At 42.6% G+C, this 18,497-nt stretch overlaps 1 protein-coding gene across 1 annotated transcript; it reads right to left on the bottom strand.

Annotated features, from left to right (window-relative positions):
- Positions 1–12,349: 12,349 nt before the first annotated feature.
- Positions 12,350–18,193, bottom strand: TOMM6 (translocase of outer mitochondrial membrane 6). The gene is made up of 3 exons (XM_040337692.1): positions 18,012–18,193; positions 17,809–17,922; positions 12,350–12,469 (listed from the first exon to the last, which is right to left on the bottom strand). The coding sequence occupies exons 1-2, from the start codon at positions 18,116–18,118 to the stop codon at positions 17,826–17,828; spliced, it is 204 nt and encodes a 67-aa protein (XP_040193626.1). The 5' UTR covers positions 18,119–18,193; the 3' UTR covers positions 12,350–12,469; positions 17,809–17,825.
- Between the last annotated feature and the right edge of the window lie 304 nt (positions 18,194–18,497).

Raw genomic sequence — 18,497 nt, 5'->3', positions numbered from 1 at the left:
GTGTGTGAGAAATAACCTGCGAATATGACAGAAACAAGTTTTTATTTATTTATTTTTACAGAATTTTCTGTCGTTTTTTCTTTTATAGCGCAAAAAATAAAAAACCCAGAGGTGATCTAATACCACCAAAAGAAAGCTCTATTTGTGTGAAAAAAAGGACAAAAATTTCAAATGGGTACAATGTTGTATGACTGAGTAATTGTCATTCAAATTGTGAGAGCACCGAAAGCTGAAAATTGGTCTGGTTAGGAAGGGGGTTTAAGTGCCCAGTGGTCAAGTGGTTAAATAAATATTGAAAAGTCGATGTTGATGCCAGTTCATGTGCCGTGAGGATGAGGAAAAAGCTGCAGCGATTATTCCCCTTTGTATGGCGTTTAGACTCCTTATCGTATCTAGGGACATATATAACTCCAGATTTAAAACGCCAATATGATCAAAACTATGGGCCCCTGGTTTTATCTATATTGGAAGACCTGCAGGAGTGGAGAAGCCTCACCCTGACTTGGTTTGGTAGGGTAAATGTGCTTAAAATGAGTGTAATCCCTAGGCTTATTTATGTCCTACATACCATCCCTATAACCCTCCCACAAATATTTTTTAAACAACTGAGGAGGGCTTTTTTGACTTTTGTATGGGGAGATAAACACCCCAGGTTGGCATATGAGATCTTGAGGAGATCAACGGGGGAGGGAGGGGTAGGCCTACCAGATATAGTGTTGTACTATAGAGCCATGGCCTTGGTCTGTATAATGAACTGATGCCATGACTCTACAAGCAAACTTTGGGTACTCTTAGCAGGAAGGAACTTGGCGGGAGCGCTCTGGATTCCAAACACTTATAGGGGGTTGTCGGAGTATGTAATCACCCTTGACAAAAACAACATTAACTATATGGGACAGAATGAATGACACAGAAAGGTTTGCTCCCCCAATAACACCCCTAGAGGGATTTCCCTAGTTTCCTTCCGGGGGAGGAGAAGGGAAGTTTAGAGTCTTGGGGAAGGGAAACTGTGCAGGAATTGCAGCACAAGGCAAAATGCTCTCATTAGGAGAACTGGTACAAAAGTTGGGGGAAGTAACAATGGAAATATTGTGAGCTGAAGGACTTATTTAATAAGTGGAAACATCAGATTAGGCCAGCAAATACCCTGACTATATTTGAGGAGTTAATCTATCAGAGCCAGGCCATATGCTATCTCGTATGTATAGATTGGTTCTGAGTGCCCAAAGCCAGACAACTCCCTATTTCATCCACGAATGGGAAAGCGAGTTGGGTCATAATTTTACATGAGAACAAGTTAAAAGGCTGATGGAAACAACACATCACTCCTCATATACAACAGATGTCCTATACGTTTTTAACTAGGTGGTATCGCACACCGGCCAGATTGGCTCAGATATATCCATCGGCGGATGCTAACTGCTGAAGGGGATGTAATCAGAGGGGGTCTTTTCTCCATCTATGGTGGTATTGCCCCAAGATTAAGACATTTTGGGAGGAGATAGCTCCCTGGATTAAAAGAATGACACTCAGACCTATAGAGTTCTCTCCACTACATTTTCTCGTCCATGGGATGCCGTCATCTATTAAGTTTTACAAAAGAAGTGTTACTCCACACCTGCTAAATGCAGCAAAGGCACTGATACCTAGATATTGGAAGCAATCAAGATGTCCCACTATAATGGATTGGAAGATGGAGGTGGAGAGGATTTTGGAGGCAGAGATGGATACATACAGTTAAGGACCAACAGAATAAATGTAAAGATACATGGGCAGGATGGATATATCACTCCCCTGAAATAGGGACAGATTAAGCCTGGTGGATTGGGGGGTCGGGCAGGGGAACAATGAAGGCCCCTTGACCCGCCCTGCACTAAGGAAAGGGAGCCTTGACTGCTGGATGCTTGGCAACCAAGCGGGGCGTCAGCATAAGGAGGGAGTCGGAGTGGCTCCGCTGGGATTGGCTACGATGGTACGAGGTGAGGGGGTGGAGCCAGAACTCTAGAAATAGCTACACAAGGGGCACATCCCACTACTTCTGAAGAATTGACGTCACAAGAGTTGCCCACCCACCATGGGCGGCCATGGTGTTTCGTCACAGATTCTTTGGCGGTTTTACCTGGCCAGCAATTGGCATTACTTTTTGGGCTAAGCCCTCACGTTGAATTACAGGGTCAGTTTAATGCCTGTCTCGCACTGATGGTGGAAACAGGCCTCTTAGACTAGACACTATCCATTAAGGTTACGCTGAGCCATCACTTTGTGGACATGTCTCCTCCACGTGCCCCCGTTTGGACCTCCATACGCCTTATGCTGCCACAGCTCCCGGAAAAGATGTCCTCCCAGGGGAGTCCTCGGGCCTCAGGACACCCATTCACAGAGTGTTCGTGAGTACTGCCACTTCAGGCTATTTGATATATACCATCTTCAGATACAGTAGATACCCGCTGTTCCTCCACCTCACTGACACAGACATTTCATGTCTTATTTCAGACCAGACATTGCTGCTCCTGAAGAGTGGATATCAATACTCCACGAAACGCGTCGAGCCTTTGTACATGCAATGTTTCAGCCGACCATGTGTATCTCTCTACACTCTCATGGACATTTTGCACATTATTACGGTCATTGAGATGTTATGATACGGGAAGGTTCTCAGATGGTGTAGCACATACCCCTACCCACTGTCATGTTTATCATGTTCCTATGTACATATATGAATTTTGCTGTGATTTTATGTATTTAACCCATGGATTGTCATTGATTTACATTTTAATACATCATTTTCTGGTTCTTTACTGCTGACTGCGTGTCTCATTCAAAGTCCCGCCCTCCTAATTTCATAGACTAGACAGTTTGTTCAGAGATGCTCACGGTGAAACCGTGACTGGCATGGTTTTTGGATTTGAAGTTTGTTATAACAATATGTTTCAATAAAGCTGTGGCCTTGCCCACTTCCAACTTTAAATGGTCTGTGCGTAATTATTGGGGGGGGCAAGGTTTTTGTTATGGTTGATTGCTTCTCAGCAGTCAAGGGAGGATCTTGATATGTGGATGGTATATGTATATCATGGTGAATACCATCTCCTCCCTTCTTCCCCCCCCCTTTTTTTTTTTAGGAGGTTCACTGCCTATTATACACAGGGGTAATAAAACACAATAGTAACACATAGTAAGGCGCTAGTAAACTGCACTAACTCACTAAGGGTGACTCACTGGATATTGTATAATTGTGTAATGGCGCATATAATAAGGTGCCCTTAAGCTCCTTTCTTAATACAGTGGTTTATTTTTTGTAGGATAAGTTTTCAAAAGGGGAAAAGGAAGAAGGGAGTCCTTTTTTTTTCTCTCCCACTATATGGGGTTCACTGGACACTGCATATGGGTGCAATCACACATATAATAAGGCGCTATTAACCACTTAAGGACCTTGCCTGTTTTTCAGATTTGGTGTTTACAAGATTAAAACTGTTTTTTTTAAGAGAAAATTACTTAAACCCCCCAAACATTATTTAAAAAAAATTCTAACACCCTAGAGAATAAAATGGCGGTCATTGCAATATTTTTGTCACACCCTATTTGCGCAGCGGTCTTACAAGCGCACTTTTTTGGAAAAAATTCACTTTTTTGAATTAAAAAAATAAGACAACAGTAAAGTTAGCCCAATTTTTTTTATATTGTGAAAGATAATGTTATGCCGAGTAAAATGATACCCAACATGTCACGCTTCAAAATTGCGCCCACTCGTGGAATGGCGTCAAAATTAAAAATCTCCATAGGCGACATTTAAAAAATTCTATAGGTTGCATCTTTTGAGTTACAGAGGAGGTCTAGGGCTAGAATTATTGCTCTCACTCTAACGATCGCGGTGATACCTCACTTGTGTGGTTTGAACAACTTTTTCATATGCGGGCGCTACTCACGTATTCGTTCACTTCTGTGCGCGAGCTCGACGGGGCGCTATAAAAAAAATGTTTTGTTTTCTTATTTATTTTATTAATTTTTACACAAAAAAAAAAAAAGGGTCACTTTTATTCCTATTACAAGGAATGTAAAAATCCCTTGTAATAGAAAAAAGCATGACAGGTCCTCTTAAATATGAGATCTGTGGTCAAGAAGACGTCAGATCTCATATTTAGACTAATATGCAAAAAACAAAAGTGTCATTTTAAAAAAATGACAACAAGAAAAATGCCTTTAAGAAGCATGGGCGGAAGTGACGTTTTGACTCAGGGTTACATTTTTGTGCTAGGATCGGTAACCCCGAGTCAGATTCGGGCTCGCCTCGCAGCATCCATAGGCAGGGTTTACTTGCCTTGTCCCTGGATCCAGCGATGCATCCCGCTGTGTGAGCGAGCGGGTCCTCGCTCGATTCATACAGTGTCCCCGTGTGCCGCCGATCTTCGTTCCCTGCGACGTTACGACGCACGGGGGCGGAGAACGGCGCTAAATTCTAAAACATAAACAAACACATTACATACAGTAGACTGTAATCTTATAGATTACAGTACTGTATGTAAAAAATACACACACCCCTTGTCCCTAGTGGTCTGCCCAGTGTCCTACATGCACTTTTATATAATAAAAACTGTTCTTTCTGCCTGCAAACTGTAGATTGTCCATAGCAACCAAAAGTGTCCCTTTATGTCAAAAATGGTTTTAGAGCAGCTAGAAAACAGCGATAATAAATTTATAATCACTTGCAGAATTGAGCGATAGCGATTTGTGGGGAAATTCGTCATCAAACACTGAAAGTAATGACAGCGACAATTCTGCAACTTGGCAAATTTCAGTGATTTTGAGTTGATTCCATTATTGAATAATTTTTATTATAATTATATTATTATTTGTTATAATTATTTATTATATTATAATTTATAATTTTGTTTTTAAAAAAAATTCATACCCGGGATGCCTACTAGACTCTTTTTTCGTCAGATTTAAGTGAGTTATTCCTAAGAATTACAGGCCTACAGTATAAAACGCCAAATTTCCTTGCAAATAATGGTACCGTTTTCAGCACCTAAAATCTGAAATAATCATACCGCCAGGGAGGTTAAGTGGTTAAGCTTCTTTCTTAGTGTTTTTTTTTTCTCTCTTCTAAAGAGGCGAGAGAAGGAAAAGAGAAAGATTTATATAATTATTATTTTTCTTCTTTCCCACTATAGGGTTCACAGGACACTACATATGGGTGCAGTGGCACATATAATAAGGTGCTATTAAGCCACTTTCTTAATATGGTCTTTTTTTTTCTTTAGTGGTGTTTTTAGAGAAAAGCAAGCAACCAATGTGTATCCAAGGAGAAGGGGGGATAATATGTTTTATGAGGTAAAGAAGGTAATTTTATCTGTGTTATGTGTACGTTGTATGTTGAAATTTGTGATAATAAAGGAAAAAAGTAATTATAAAAAAAATTCAAAACATATGGAAAATGTGCCAAAAAAATTCCAACCCCCCAGAGATGAGGATCTCACACAATCCTGCAGATGGGAAAGAAAACAAGAGGCGAGTATCCTCACTGAAAACAAGACAGAAATTATAAATAGATCATAGTGAATCTCTTCCAGTTTTGTTTTAATTTTCCCCAGTATTTCTTCTTCATTTGCCTGATTGTCATTTTCATTCTGTCAAATGGTTTGCTTGTCAGAATGTTTAAGCCAATTTATTTTGGCAATAACTATGTTTTGCAGTCTGACTGCATTGATGCTATGCACTATACACCTCTGAACTTGTTTTGAGTGTTGTGATCATGTTGTCTTGCCAGTATAAATCGATAAACAAACTTCTGATTACTAACTTTTTTGTTGTGGTATATCTATTAATATTTAAAATTTTTAGTATATTCTTTTAATTTTGTAAGATTCATCTCCCAAATTAGATGTGCCCCTTCAAACCTCCCCTCTTCCCCTACTCTCTCTCCTTCCCCCGTTTATCATCTGGGCTTTCCACTTTTCCTGCATGGACGTCTGGGCAGTCTGGTTTGGATTTTAATCAATCAATCCAATAAAAATTCTCTAAAATGCAGTAAATTGCAACTATCTCTAGTATACTCTAATTGATTTTTTTTATCTTGTTTATATGTTTTTGCATTCAAATCCACATATGAATGCTATATATATATATATATATATATATATATATAATATGCATTTAAATGAGCGCTCATATTCTTTTTTTGTTATTTCCAGTACATTAAAACACCATCAATTCATCTCCTGAAGAAGCTCTTTTGGGAGCGAAACATGTCGAGAAAAATGGTCTTGCATGTACTTTCTTAGGAAAAACTAAATCTGTTGTATATGTACTGTCTCATGTTTTTATTCATTTTATAATAAAATTATTTTCTAAATTTCTGTGTTGATCAGTATTTGGTCATTATATATATATTTTGACACCGTTAAAATCTCAAGGTATCTGACCTCTCGCCCTTTCCTTTTTGCCCTATGTTGAGGTGGTTAAAGTGTTACTTAACCCACAACAGTAAAATCAGTCTGTATATGCAGTAAAGCACGCTTGTTATACTCGCTGTGTAATCCAAGGGGTTAATCCTCTGCATTGTGTAAAAAGGTTGTTTGATCCGGTCTCCTCTGATCCCCCCCCATTCTTCCAGTCTCCATTACATCTTCTGATAGTTCAGAGGCTAGGGGACAAGCTGCACATGCTCAGTTTGGCGTCTATTGCTAGAGGTTTTTTTGTTTGTTTTTTCTTGGGAGGGTGCACGTGATCAGCACAGGGCCAATCAGCACTGTTCAGAAAGAGGGTCAGGGGCCCTGCAGCCTCATAGGACAATTGTAGGAGAATGAAAACTCCTACAAGCTTTAACCAGATAGTTATAGAAGTCACAAGACTGCTCTAACTTTTGAAAAGGTATTTACATTTACTAAAACTATTGCATTTTCATGTTCTGTTTACTGTGGGAGATCAGATATCGTGAATGTAGGGTCCTGGGTTTAGTAACACTTTAAGTAAATCAGTTACTTTTGCATGACAGTTTTGGATGGTGTGGGAACATTGGAGTGCTGGCAAGCTGCTATCTGAGGGGTACTATTGAATGTGTGGCAGCATGGAAGAATACAGAGGGGTTTTTTTTTTTCTTGGAGTGGTGACAGAGGTTTCCACTACAAGAAAATACTCAGTGGGAAGAATCCTGACCTTTCTTTAATCGGGGTTGAAACAACATTTGGCACCGTATACCCAATGCAATCTTGTTCTAGACACTGGTAGCCTCCTATTTGTTTAAGACCTTTGCACAGGGTTCCTCATGTAGCTCCTTCTGTACAATCTCCTGTGATTCTGTAGAATTGGAATTTTGTTTTCTTTTGGCAAAAGCAGCCCTTTGAACCAATCATGAATATTTCTCTGTTCACCCCCACTAACAAGGTTGCATTCCTTGTTATCACCTCTGTGAGGCAAGTGTCTCCAGCTGGCGGCCTTGTCCTGTAATTAAACATTTCTAATCCTATACAAGGATAAATTGTCACTGAGACCTAGAGCTCCCTTCCTTTCTATGATAGTTTCAGCATTATTCCTCAACCAGAATATTGTTCTTCGATCTGTAGGTCTGGCTCCAGTATACAAGATGGAAAATTCCCTTTACTGCGTGATATAGCTCGTGCTGTATGGTTTTACCTCTCACCCACTGCTACTATTAAAAAATGTTTTTGTCATTCCTGATGGTTCCCATGAAGTAGAATCAGCTTCTCACCACACCATTTCTTAGGCTGAGTTCACACTGGCATTAAAGCAGAGGTCCACCCAAAAAAAAAAATGAAAAACCAGCAGTTGCACATAATGCAGCTGCTGGCTTTTAATAATGGGACACTTGCCTGTCCTGGAGTCCAGCAATGTCGGCACCACAGCTGATGTTTCCATCAGCTGCTGGAACCATTGCGGCTAAGGGTACCCAGCAGTGTAGCCTTTCGGCTTCACTTCGGGAACCCTACTGTGCATGCGCAAGGCTCCTCTCCTCTCTCCTACTGGCCCAGCGACGGGGAGTAGGAGGGAACCCTAGCCGTGATGTCAATATCCGCAGCTGAGGCTCCTGGAAGTGGGAAAGGATACCTGTCAAAGGCAGCTATCGTGACCCCCCCCCCCCCCAAAAGGTGGCGGGGGAGGAATCAGATGAGCACTTTTGGGTGGAACACCGCTTGCCGACCACCGATGTATGTCGGCAGAATGGCACGGCTGAGCATATTGGCGTACAGGTACGTCCCCTTTAATATGCACAGCCTGGTCGGGTACTCCGTGAACGCGCCCGCGGGACCCGATCACCGCCAGTGTCCCGCGATCGGGTCACAGAGCTGAAGAACGGGGAAGGGTAAGTGTAATCAAACCTCTCTCCGTGCTTCCTTGTTGGACTGTCAGCGATCGTCTGTTCCCTGTCACATCGTGGCATGGCGTGTCAGTGACATGACACCCCCACGCAGTAGGAATCACTCATCAGGGCACACTTAAACCCTTCAGTGCCCCCTACAGGTTAACCCCTTCACTGCCAGTGTCATTTTCACAATAATCAGTGCATTTTTATAGCACTGATCGCTGTAAAAATTACAATGGTCCCAAAATAGTTTCAAAAGTGTCCGATGTGTCCGCCGTTAGGTTGCAGTCAAGATAAAAATCCCTGCTCTAGTAAAAAAAAAACTATATATATATATTAATAAAAATGCCATAAAACAATCCCCTATTTTGTGCAAACCAAATGCTTATTGCGATTTTTTTTCCCCCAAAAATATGTAGAAGAATATGTAGCGGCCGAAACTGAGGAAAAAACAATTTTTTTTTATATATTTTTGGTGATTTTTATTATAGCAAAAAGTAAAAAATATTGAATTTTTTTCAAAATTGTCGCTCTATTTTTGTTTATAGCGCAAAAAATAAAAACCGCAGGAGGTGATGAAATACCACCAAAAGAAAGCTATTTGTAGGAAAAAGGATGTAAATTTTGTTTGGGAGCCACGTCGCACGACTGTACAATTGTCAGTTAAAGCAACACAGTGCCGAATTGCAAACAGGGGCCTGGGCCTTTAGCAACAAAATGGTCTGGGGCTTAAGAGCAGGCATTTGAGAGGCGTTAAAAAGGCCCCTTAAATGCCTATGCACAAGATACAATAGACCACACATAGCATTGTTCACAATAAGCGTTTGCGTTGCTTTAAAAATTGAAGCCTTGTTTCGATTCAGGAGGCATTTGAAGCCTTTCAGCAAACCAATTTTAACTTCACCCCAAAAACAAGCTCCTCAACAGAGGAGGTCCAACAGTAAACAGCCGCCTGCAAAACCTAGCAACCGAAAGCAGCATCAGAAGATGCACTCACAGCAACCATGTAAAATCTGGAAAAAGTGTGGACAGACGACCAAGTCACCGCCCCACACACCTGTGAGACAGACGCATAATGTTGGAAAACCCAGGAAGCACCAATTGCCTTGGTCGAAAGTGCCGTGACCGGAAAAGAGGCGCCCGCCCCCTAAGAGCATAGGTCTGTATGATGGCCTGCCTCATTCACCAAGAAATGGTGGTCAACAAGACCGCCAGGCCCTTTTGTGGACCAGAAACCGACACAAAAGTAGGGTCAGATCGCCAAAACTGATCTGTAGCAGGCAGGTAAACCCGCAAAGCACGTACCACGTCTAAAGTAAGAAACGCAACCTCCTCCGGCCGAGGCCATAAGGATAAAGTCCTCATTCAGGAGAAAGGCCGAAACCACTTTCGGAAGCACCACCACGTAATCCTAATGGAGGATCAAGCATGGCGACTTGCAAGGCAAGACCGCCAACTCAGAAACCCTTCTGACAGAAGTAATGGCCACTAAAAATGCCATCTTCCGAGATAGTATCAAGAGAAGAATCTCTCCGTTTCCAAAAAGGAAGGTTTCTGAAAAACCAAGAGCACCAGAGTCCAAACTCATGGGGGGGGGGGTGAACCAAGAGGGGGAAGTATATGACAAACCCCTAGCACAAAAGGGTACCCACCGCAAAAGGCCACTGACAAAAAACACAGCCAAGGATGAAATCTGCCCCCAAACGGTGCTTAAGGCAATTTTTAGATCCATTCCAAGCTGTAAACAACAGCAGGACCATGTACACCGAGTACGTCCGTGGACATTACCCCATCTCTTTGCACAGAGACGTAGGCCTTCTAGGTGCGATGGTAAATCCTCCTGGAAGGAGACTACCTTGCTTTCAGCATGGGTGAGATGACCGAGTCGGACAGACCCTGGTCTCAAAGTCTGGCTTCTAACAGCCATGTCGTGCAAGCCAGCGACTGTACCACAGGAGGAAGTAAAGGACCTTGAGACAGAAGGTCCTCCCACCCTGGCAACCACCAGGGTACATCCACCACCAAGCACCCGAGATCGGTGTACCAAGGACGCCGAGGCCAATCTGGAGCGATTAGAATCATCGGGATCCCCTCGGCCTCCACTCTGGAGCAGCCGAGGAAACTACAATGGAAGAAAGACAAAGTAGCCGATACAGACCCCACAGGGCCACCAACGCGTCTGACGCGTCCGTACAGGGATCAATAGACCTGGCCACGAACTCTGACACCTTGTGGTCGAGATGAGCGGCCAGAAGATCCATGCCCTGTGAGTCTCAGAGCAAAGCTCACCAGCCACCCAGGAGTCATGGAGTATGTTGTGGCAGACCCAGCCTCCTTTGCAAAGATGTGCTCACGCTCGCTGGCCGGACTGAGTAGACTACAAGGATCTATATATCCAGCCTGTCTCTCAGCCGACAGTGGATAGAAGATTCTTTCAAGAAAAAATTAAATACAATTTTTCCTCAGAGCGCTGGGCCCAAAGGGAGCCATACATACTTCTTTGCTAGGCAGAATGAAACTGAGGCTGCATACTGCAGGGAGGAGGGTTATGTCTGGAGGGACCTCCCCCTGGGCAGGCCTGTTCAACTCTGTTAAAGTAACATGTATTTAATTATCTAACATGTTTCTGCCTAGTCCTTTCCTGTAAACAGGGAACATAACCCACTTGTCAAGATTTAAGGAGCCATGTCTGTCCATGGACGATAAGAGAAAGTCCGTTTGGGTCAACTAGGCACAAACAAACTATTTGGAGTCGAACTAGACATGCAATCCTGCTTTAAATAAGACAGGTTCCATCTACATACTCACAAAGGCAGTCCTAATGATTCGTAACCCAATATGGAACGCACATTCTATTTTAATGCAATTTTGTTGATATAGATAAAAAAATAATTTCATATTCCATTTATTGCAATTTATCGCCTTTATCTGGTGAGCACTTGAATGAAGATCTAATGCTCGCATGTTTAACGATGTTGGGGGGGGGGGTTCCATAGTAAAGCCACAGCTAGAAAGTCATAGCAAAAGATGACTAGAGTGCAACATAATTAAACATTAAAGTTGAGTTCTACCCAAAAATGGAACTTCCACTTTTTAGAATCCCTCCCCCCCTTCGGTGTCACATTTGGCACCTTTCAGGGGGAGCAGATACCTGTGTACTACAGGTATTTTCTCCCACTTCCTGGCATAGATCATCGCAGTGACCTACATCATATCCGGTGCCTGCACTGTCCTCCCCCACGGTCTTCTGGAAAACACACAGGTCCCAGAAGACAGCAGGGACCAGTGAGGACACGCAGCACGACTCACGCATGCACAGTAGGAAACCAGGAAGTGAAGCCGCAAGGCATCACTTCGCGATTCCCTCACCAAGGATGGGGGCGAGGGCAGCCGATAGCTGATCAATCGCTAGGCTTCAGCTGCTGACATTGCGCAGGCACCCTGGACAGGGAAGTGTCCATTTATTAAAAGTCAGCAGCTGCAGTATATGTAGCTGCTGGATTTTAATTTTTTTTTTTTTTTAGGCTGTACTCCGTTTTAAGGCCACTTGGCCCTTTTTGTTGAGGACACTGAGTGGCATCATAAGATCAGTATATGCACAGGGCTTCCATTTTATACATCGTTTTCTGGCATTTTGAAGGTTGGTCTTTTATAAGAAGATATCCATTGAGAAAATCAACACTGACATAAATCATATTATAGTCAACACATTACAAATAAAGAGTACTTTTTGCAGTGACTAAACAGTGATTTTCAGTATCGTTTTGGTCTGTAAATTTATTTTCTTCAAATTCTCACTTTTGTGCACCTGATTATAGTTGCAATAAAAACATATTCCAAACAGGCATAGATGTGTTATTATGTGGAATATATTATATACAATTTAGTTTGTGATTTTACACTTTAGAGATTGTAACATTAACATTTAAAAAAAAAAAAAGTCATTTATTCAGTTAAGGGTATGCAAATCCACCTTAGAGTAAAAAAAAAAGGGGGGGGGGAATGAAATACAATATGCCAAGGTCTTCACCGATGTTCCACTTCTGTCAGTACCACAACAACCAGTCCATCTCACCATTGCCAGCCCATACACAAAAGTAGCCATGGAACTGCAAATTGGGGTATCATGAAATTGCAATTGGGATGCAACACCTGAAGAAGAAAGGGAAAAAAAACATGAAAACATGAATATAGTTCATTAAAATGGCCATTGATCTCTTGAAATGCTCTATTTTCTACACAATATAATCCTGGTGTGGGTGTAAATTTTAAATGTGGTATACTTTTCCTTTCTATAACTCCAAAAAGCCCTCCAATTTGCTCATCGCATACCACAAGTATAAAAGATTGCTGTGTGCAAGAATCAAGTTTAAAAGGGTTGTAAAGTCAGAAGGTTTTTAGCTTAATGCATACTTACCAGAGCCCCATCTCTGTACAGCGATGTACACAAGTCATTTGAGACTCGCACGATTAGCTGAGACACAGCAGCAGTGCTATTGGCTCTCGCTGCTGCCAGTCAGTCAACCAATCAGGAGAGAGAGAGGGGGCACACATGGAGCTGTGACTCAGCTTGGGCGCCTCCATAGCAAGCTGCTTGCTGTGGGGGCACTCGGCAGGCACACAGAAGGAGGAGGATCTGGCCTGCTCTGTGCAAATACACTGCAACAGAGCATGCAAGTATGACATTTTTTTTTCTCATAAAAATAACAAACAAACACAAGACTTTAAAATCACTTTAACAAGGAAAGAGAAATTAGAGATCATTGTAAGCCATGAGATCCATCTCAAGCCATCTCCAAAGAATATACAATGACACAACTTCATATTGTAGAAGCTATGGTAGTTCTAGTATGAGAATGTAATTGTATTAGAGATAATTCTCTTAAGTGTGGCATGGGAGGGGGGTAATAAACTGACCAACTGCCTACCAACTACCAAATGGAGCTACAGAGCACAGGCCTGGGTGGGAAATGGAGGAAGTAGGAGTTTGATGCATTGGGGGAAATAATTTGATACCCAGCAGATTGTCAATTTACCCACTTACAAAGAAATAAAAGGGTCTGTAATTTTTATCATAGGTGTATTTTAAATAAGACAGAATATCAACCATCATTTGGTTATTTTTGTTGTTGTTGTTGTTGTTTTTCCCTTTGTTATCATAGTAACGCTGTAGTACTATTTATTCAGTTCAGTGAGTAAAATACGTTTTTGATCCCCTACCAACCAACAATAATTCAGACTGTCTACAGTACGTGGTACACAGATTAATCCTGTCAATTTAAGAGCTCCCAACAACAACTTGTTATGTGTATAAAAGATACCTGTCCACAGAATCTTTCTTGCATTCAAACCTCACTTCCATTGGCAAGACCAAAGAGCTGTCAAAGGACGTCAGGCACAAGATTGTAGGCCTGCACAAGGCTGGAATGGGCTACAAGATCATCAGCAAGAAGCTTTGTGAAGACAACTGTTGGAGTGATTATTCCCAAATGAAAGAAATACAAAATAAACGTCAATTGCCCCCGGGCTGCATGATTTCGCCTCATGTGGCAAGGGAACAGCCCAGAACTACTCAGGAGGAGCTTGTACATGAGCTCAAGGCAGTTGGGACCACAGTCAAACAAACCACTGGTAACACAATACACCGTCGTGGATTGAAATCCTGAAAAGTGCCCTCAAGGTCCCCTTCCTCAAGAAGGCACATGTACAGACCTGTCTGAAATTTTCCAAGGAACATCTAAAATCAGTGGTTCTCAACTCCTGTCCTCAGGACCCACAAACAGGCCAGGTTTGCCAGATAACTGAAATACATCACAGGTGATATCATTTTCTGCTCAGTGATTGCAGTATTGCATCTCCCCATAATAATACTTAAAATCTGGCCTGTTAGTGGGTCCTGAGCACAGGAGTTGAGAACCTCTGATCTAAATGATTCAGAGGATTGGGAGAAAGTGCTGTGGTCAGACTAGACCAAAACTGAGCTCTTTGGCATTCACTCGACATGTTTGGAGAAAGGAAAATGCTGACTATGATTTAAGAACACCATCCCTGCAGTCAAGCACAGAGGTGGAAACATCATGGTTTGGGGCCGTTTCTCTGCTAAAGGTACAGGCAGACTTTGCCGCATTGAGAGGCCAATGGTCAGGGTCATGTATTCTAAAAATTTTGTATGAGAACCTTCTTCCCTCAGCCAGAACACTGAAGATGGGTCTTCCAGCATGACAATGACTCAAAACCTACTGTAATGCCCTGGTCACACGACCGGTTCATCCGATGAAAACGGACTGATGGATTTTTTTTTTCCCCCCCCAATAGATATCCGATAAAGTTGACATTCAGTCTTGCCTACACACCATCAGTTAAAAATCCGATCGTGTCCAACGCGTGACGTAAAACACAACGATGTGCAGAGAAAAATTAATTTCAATGCTTCCGAGCAATTCTGAGCATGCGTGGAGTTTTGACCGATGAATTTCCCCACAGAAGATCGTTTTTTTCACCATCAGAAAATTTTAAAACGAGTTCTATTTTTTTTTTCACCGATGGGGAAAAAAAACGATGGGGCCCACACACAATCGGTTCGTCTGATGAAAACGGTCCATCGGACCGTTTTCATCAGACGAACCGATCGTGTGTACAGGGCATTAGAGGCAAAAGAAGTGGCTCAAGAAGAAGCACATTAAGGTCATGGAGTGGCCTAGCCAGTCTCCAGACCTTAATCCTATAGAAGGCACATGGAGGGAGCTGAAACTTCGAGTTGCCAAGAAACCTTAAGGATTTAGAGAAGACCTGTAAAGAGTAGACCAAAACCCCTCCTGAGATGTGTGCAAACCTGGTAACCAACTGTACTTGCCAACAAGGGCAAGCATGTTTTGCTTGGGGATCAAATATTTATGTTACTCACTGAACTGCAACTCAATTTAGAACATTTGTATCTTCAGTTTTTTCTGGATTTTTGGTTTATATTCTGTCTCTATTATTTAAAATACACATATTATAAACATTACAGACCCTTTATTTCTTTGTAAGTGGGTAAACTTACAAAATCTGCAGGGGATCAAATAATTATTTCATCCCACTATATCTGTGTGAATAAAACAGGAAATTACTGGGACCTGTAAAGCAAGCAAGCAAGAGATGTGGTGGGTATATATGTACTGAGGTGAATAGTGCGGTATGACAAGTATATTAGTGTTAATGGCATTGTCCCTTACGAGGACAGCTGAATATATTGTGGTGCAGAGTGACGCATTCATCTTGCACAATGCCAAATGTATTATAAACAAATGTAGCCAGTTTATTGAAAGCATGATGTGGTATGTTGAATGTATTGTGGCACCTTGGGGCATTAGGCTCAGTGTAAAAAGGTTAAAGCCACGCAATTAACCTTTATGGCCACTGAGATATAACAACCTGTTGCTTATCTCATTTAGCAACACATTGATTTCCATGTGTGGAAAATGAGGATAATGCTAAAAGTTCTATCTCTTAACAGAGAGATTAAATTGCTAGTGCAGCACTAGTCCAAATATTTACTTGCTGCATTTACCATATTTAAAAATTAAAGGGAAACTGTCACCTGCCCATTTAAAACAAAGTGACCATGCCCCGCCCCACCGCACAGTGGCAGTCGTGGGAAAAACGCCACACCCCAGAGTGGTGCTCAGTAGGGAGAATGTCTCACCCCACAGGGGCAGTCGGTGGGGAGAATGAAACTACAGCCATGACCCCCGTTCTAACCACTGATCAAATGGATCTGCACAAAGACAAACATGTGAACCTGGCCTAAGGCTGGATTCACACTTAGGCTTTTTTGTAAATTTTGCAGATTTGCACTGCAGAACGTGTTCCATAGGAAACCATAGTAAATGGACTGTAGAGCAAATCTGCAAAATGCAATAAAACTGCATAGGTGCGAGTCCAGCCTTAGGAGCTCTGAAAATTATCCCTCATTCACACTTGAGTGTGAGTGTAGATGGGCGATTTAGCATAAGCAACTTATAGTACAGGAGCCCAATCGTGTATTTTTGCCCCCATAGGCTTTGAAATGGGTGCACCTGAGAAAGTCGCGTAAAAAAGGTGTCTTTCAGGTGCTTCCATTAAAGTGTTTTTAAACCCTTGTACTAGTCAAGAAAATCAAGAGGCATCATTCATATACCCGATCGAATATATATATATATATATATATATATATATATATATCCACACAATATCCTAGTTGTGCCTAGAGAATATCTCTGTTGCCCTGCCTTGAAACCACCCACGCTCCCAGCACTATGGCAGTACACACTATTAGCTACATTCAATCCAAGCGGCCAGCTTCTGTCGGACCAGCTGGCATACACATGGCCCAAATGTCTTTATTGAGTCAGTTGGCATGCAACCCATGTGTACAGGGCTTAACCTTCAGCAGGCCTAATTGGATGAATTTAAAGCCACCAGAAAGCCCATCACCCGTTCAACATATCTAACCACTTCCAGCCCAGGCCAATGCTGGCATTTCTCTCCTACATGTACAAATCCTTTTATGCTAGAAAATTACTGAAAAAAAAAAACCACACACACACACACTTTAGTCAGAGCTGCACAGTTTTTTTTTTTTTTTTTCCTACAAGCACCCCACTTGCAAAGGCATTTTTTTTGGTAAAGGTGAACCAAGTCCGTAAAACAGGGGTCTCAAACTGGCGGCCTTCAGCCGTTGTGAAACTACAAGTCCCATGAGGCATTGCAAGGCGACAGTTACAAGCATGACTCCCACAGGCAGAGGCATTATTGAACTTGTAGTTTCAGAACATCTGGAGGGCCGTCAGTTTAAGACCCCTGCTGTAAAGTCTAGGAGGCCAATATGATCTGCAAGCTCATTAAAGCGGAACTCCACCCAAAATGGGGAAGCACAGTGCCACATTTGGCACTTTTTGACCGGCTTTGACAGATACCCACTACAGCTTCCAGCTCAAATCGCCCCTCTTATTCCCTGTCTTCTGCGACACATCACATGTCCCAGCAGACTACGGGGCAATTGGCAAAGCGCAGCTCGGCTCAAACATGCGCAAGGCTTCACTTCCTGCTTTCCTTTGAAGAGATTTTGGCGCCTGCACCCAGAGCTGACTGAAGAACTGGCTCGGGTGATGACATCACTGGATCCCTGGACAGGTGAGTGTCCTTATAGTAAAAGTCAGTGGCTACAGTGTGTGTGTGTGTGTGTGTGTGTATATGTGTATGTGTATGTGTATGTGTATATATATATATATATATATATATATATAATTTTTCTCTTCAACTTTTTCTAGCTTCATGTCATAGGCAAAACTCTCAGGTGTGAATAGGCTCATTGAGACCATTGGTATCCTTCATCCCGAGCACTGTCAGGCTGCAGGACTTACAGGACAAAAAGGTCTGGGGTGAGATGGAGGTCAGCCACACAGCCAAAGTAACAATGTTTATCCCCTAGAAGTGTCGGCTCCCAGCCCAGTCATGGCGCACACTCTTACCTGCCATTGCTGGTCCTCTACACGCCCGGCTGTGGAGCCATCAGGTCAATGTCGGCCATGTTTCTAGCCACCCACACTCCAGCAGCAAACAGGCCGAGGTTCACAAGGAGATTCCTGCCAAGAGAAGACATGGTGATATTATTCCTAGCGCCACATGCAGGGTCTGTCCTGACACACCTGTTCACAACCGCGCACATTCATACCGGCGAAAGTCATTTTTATCGGTGATAAAGTGACACATTCCACGAATCCATCCCCGGCTACCTCCACCCGAGCTGCCGGCTCCCCTCTCCACGTTACTGGCCGCCATAGTGTCCAGGCAATAACTTCCAGGTGACCTGAAGTGCACTTCCGTCCTTGCCGCAGAGGACACACATTCACACACTTCCGGTCCCTCCCATCACCACCACCGAACGGAGTTTTTTGCACATGCGCACATTCTGCCTTGCGCTGTGAGGTATTTGCTTGGAGACGCCACAAAGCTGAATAGAGCATTCGGTGGGAGAAGTAAATAACCATAGAGCCCTATGCTGGAAATCTCTTCACTGCCTGCTGGTTTCCCATTGTGTACATTTACTTATTGATATAGACATATATAGGACTGCCTACTTTCATTTAATTCAATTATAGCTCATTTGTTTTTTTTGTAGTGAGGATTAGAACCCCTTTCAGGTTTTGATTGCGGCCTG

Source organism: Rana temporaria, chromosome 2, assembly GCF_905171775.1.
Source record: "Rana temporaria chromosome 2, aRanTem1.1, whole genome shotgun sequence".
In the NCBI taxonomy this organism is placed as follows: Eukaryota; Metazoa; Chordata; class Amphibia; order Anura; family Ranidae; genus Rana; species Rana temporaria.
Note: the sequence above shows the minus strand (reverse complement) of the source record. Positions and strands in the feature narration are given on the sequence as shown.

Bases quoted from the DNA above. Each gene is read 5' to 3' on its own strand.
- TOMM6 (XM_040337692.1), bottom strand. From the start codon at position 18,118: ATGGCGGCCAGTAACGTGGAGAGGGGAGCCGGCAGCTCGGGTGGAGGT. The intron at 17,923-18,011 runs GTATGAATGTGC...TTCTCTTGGCAG, and splicing joins GATAAAAATGACTTTCGCCG to GAATCTCCTTGTGAACCTCG.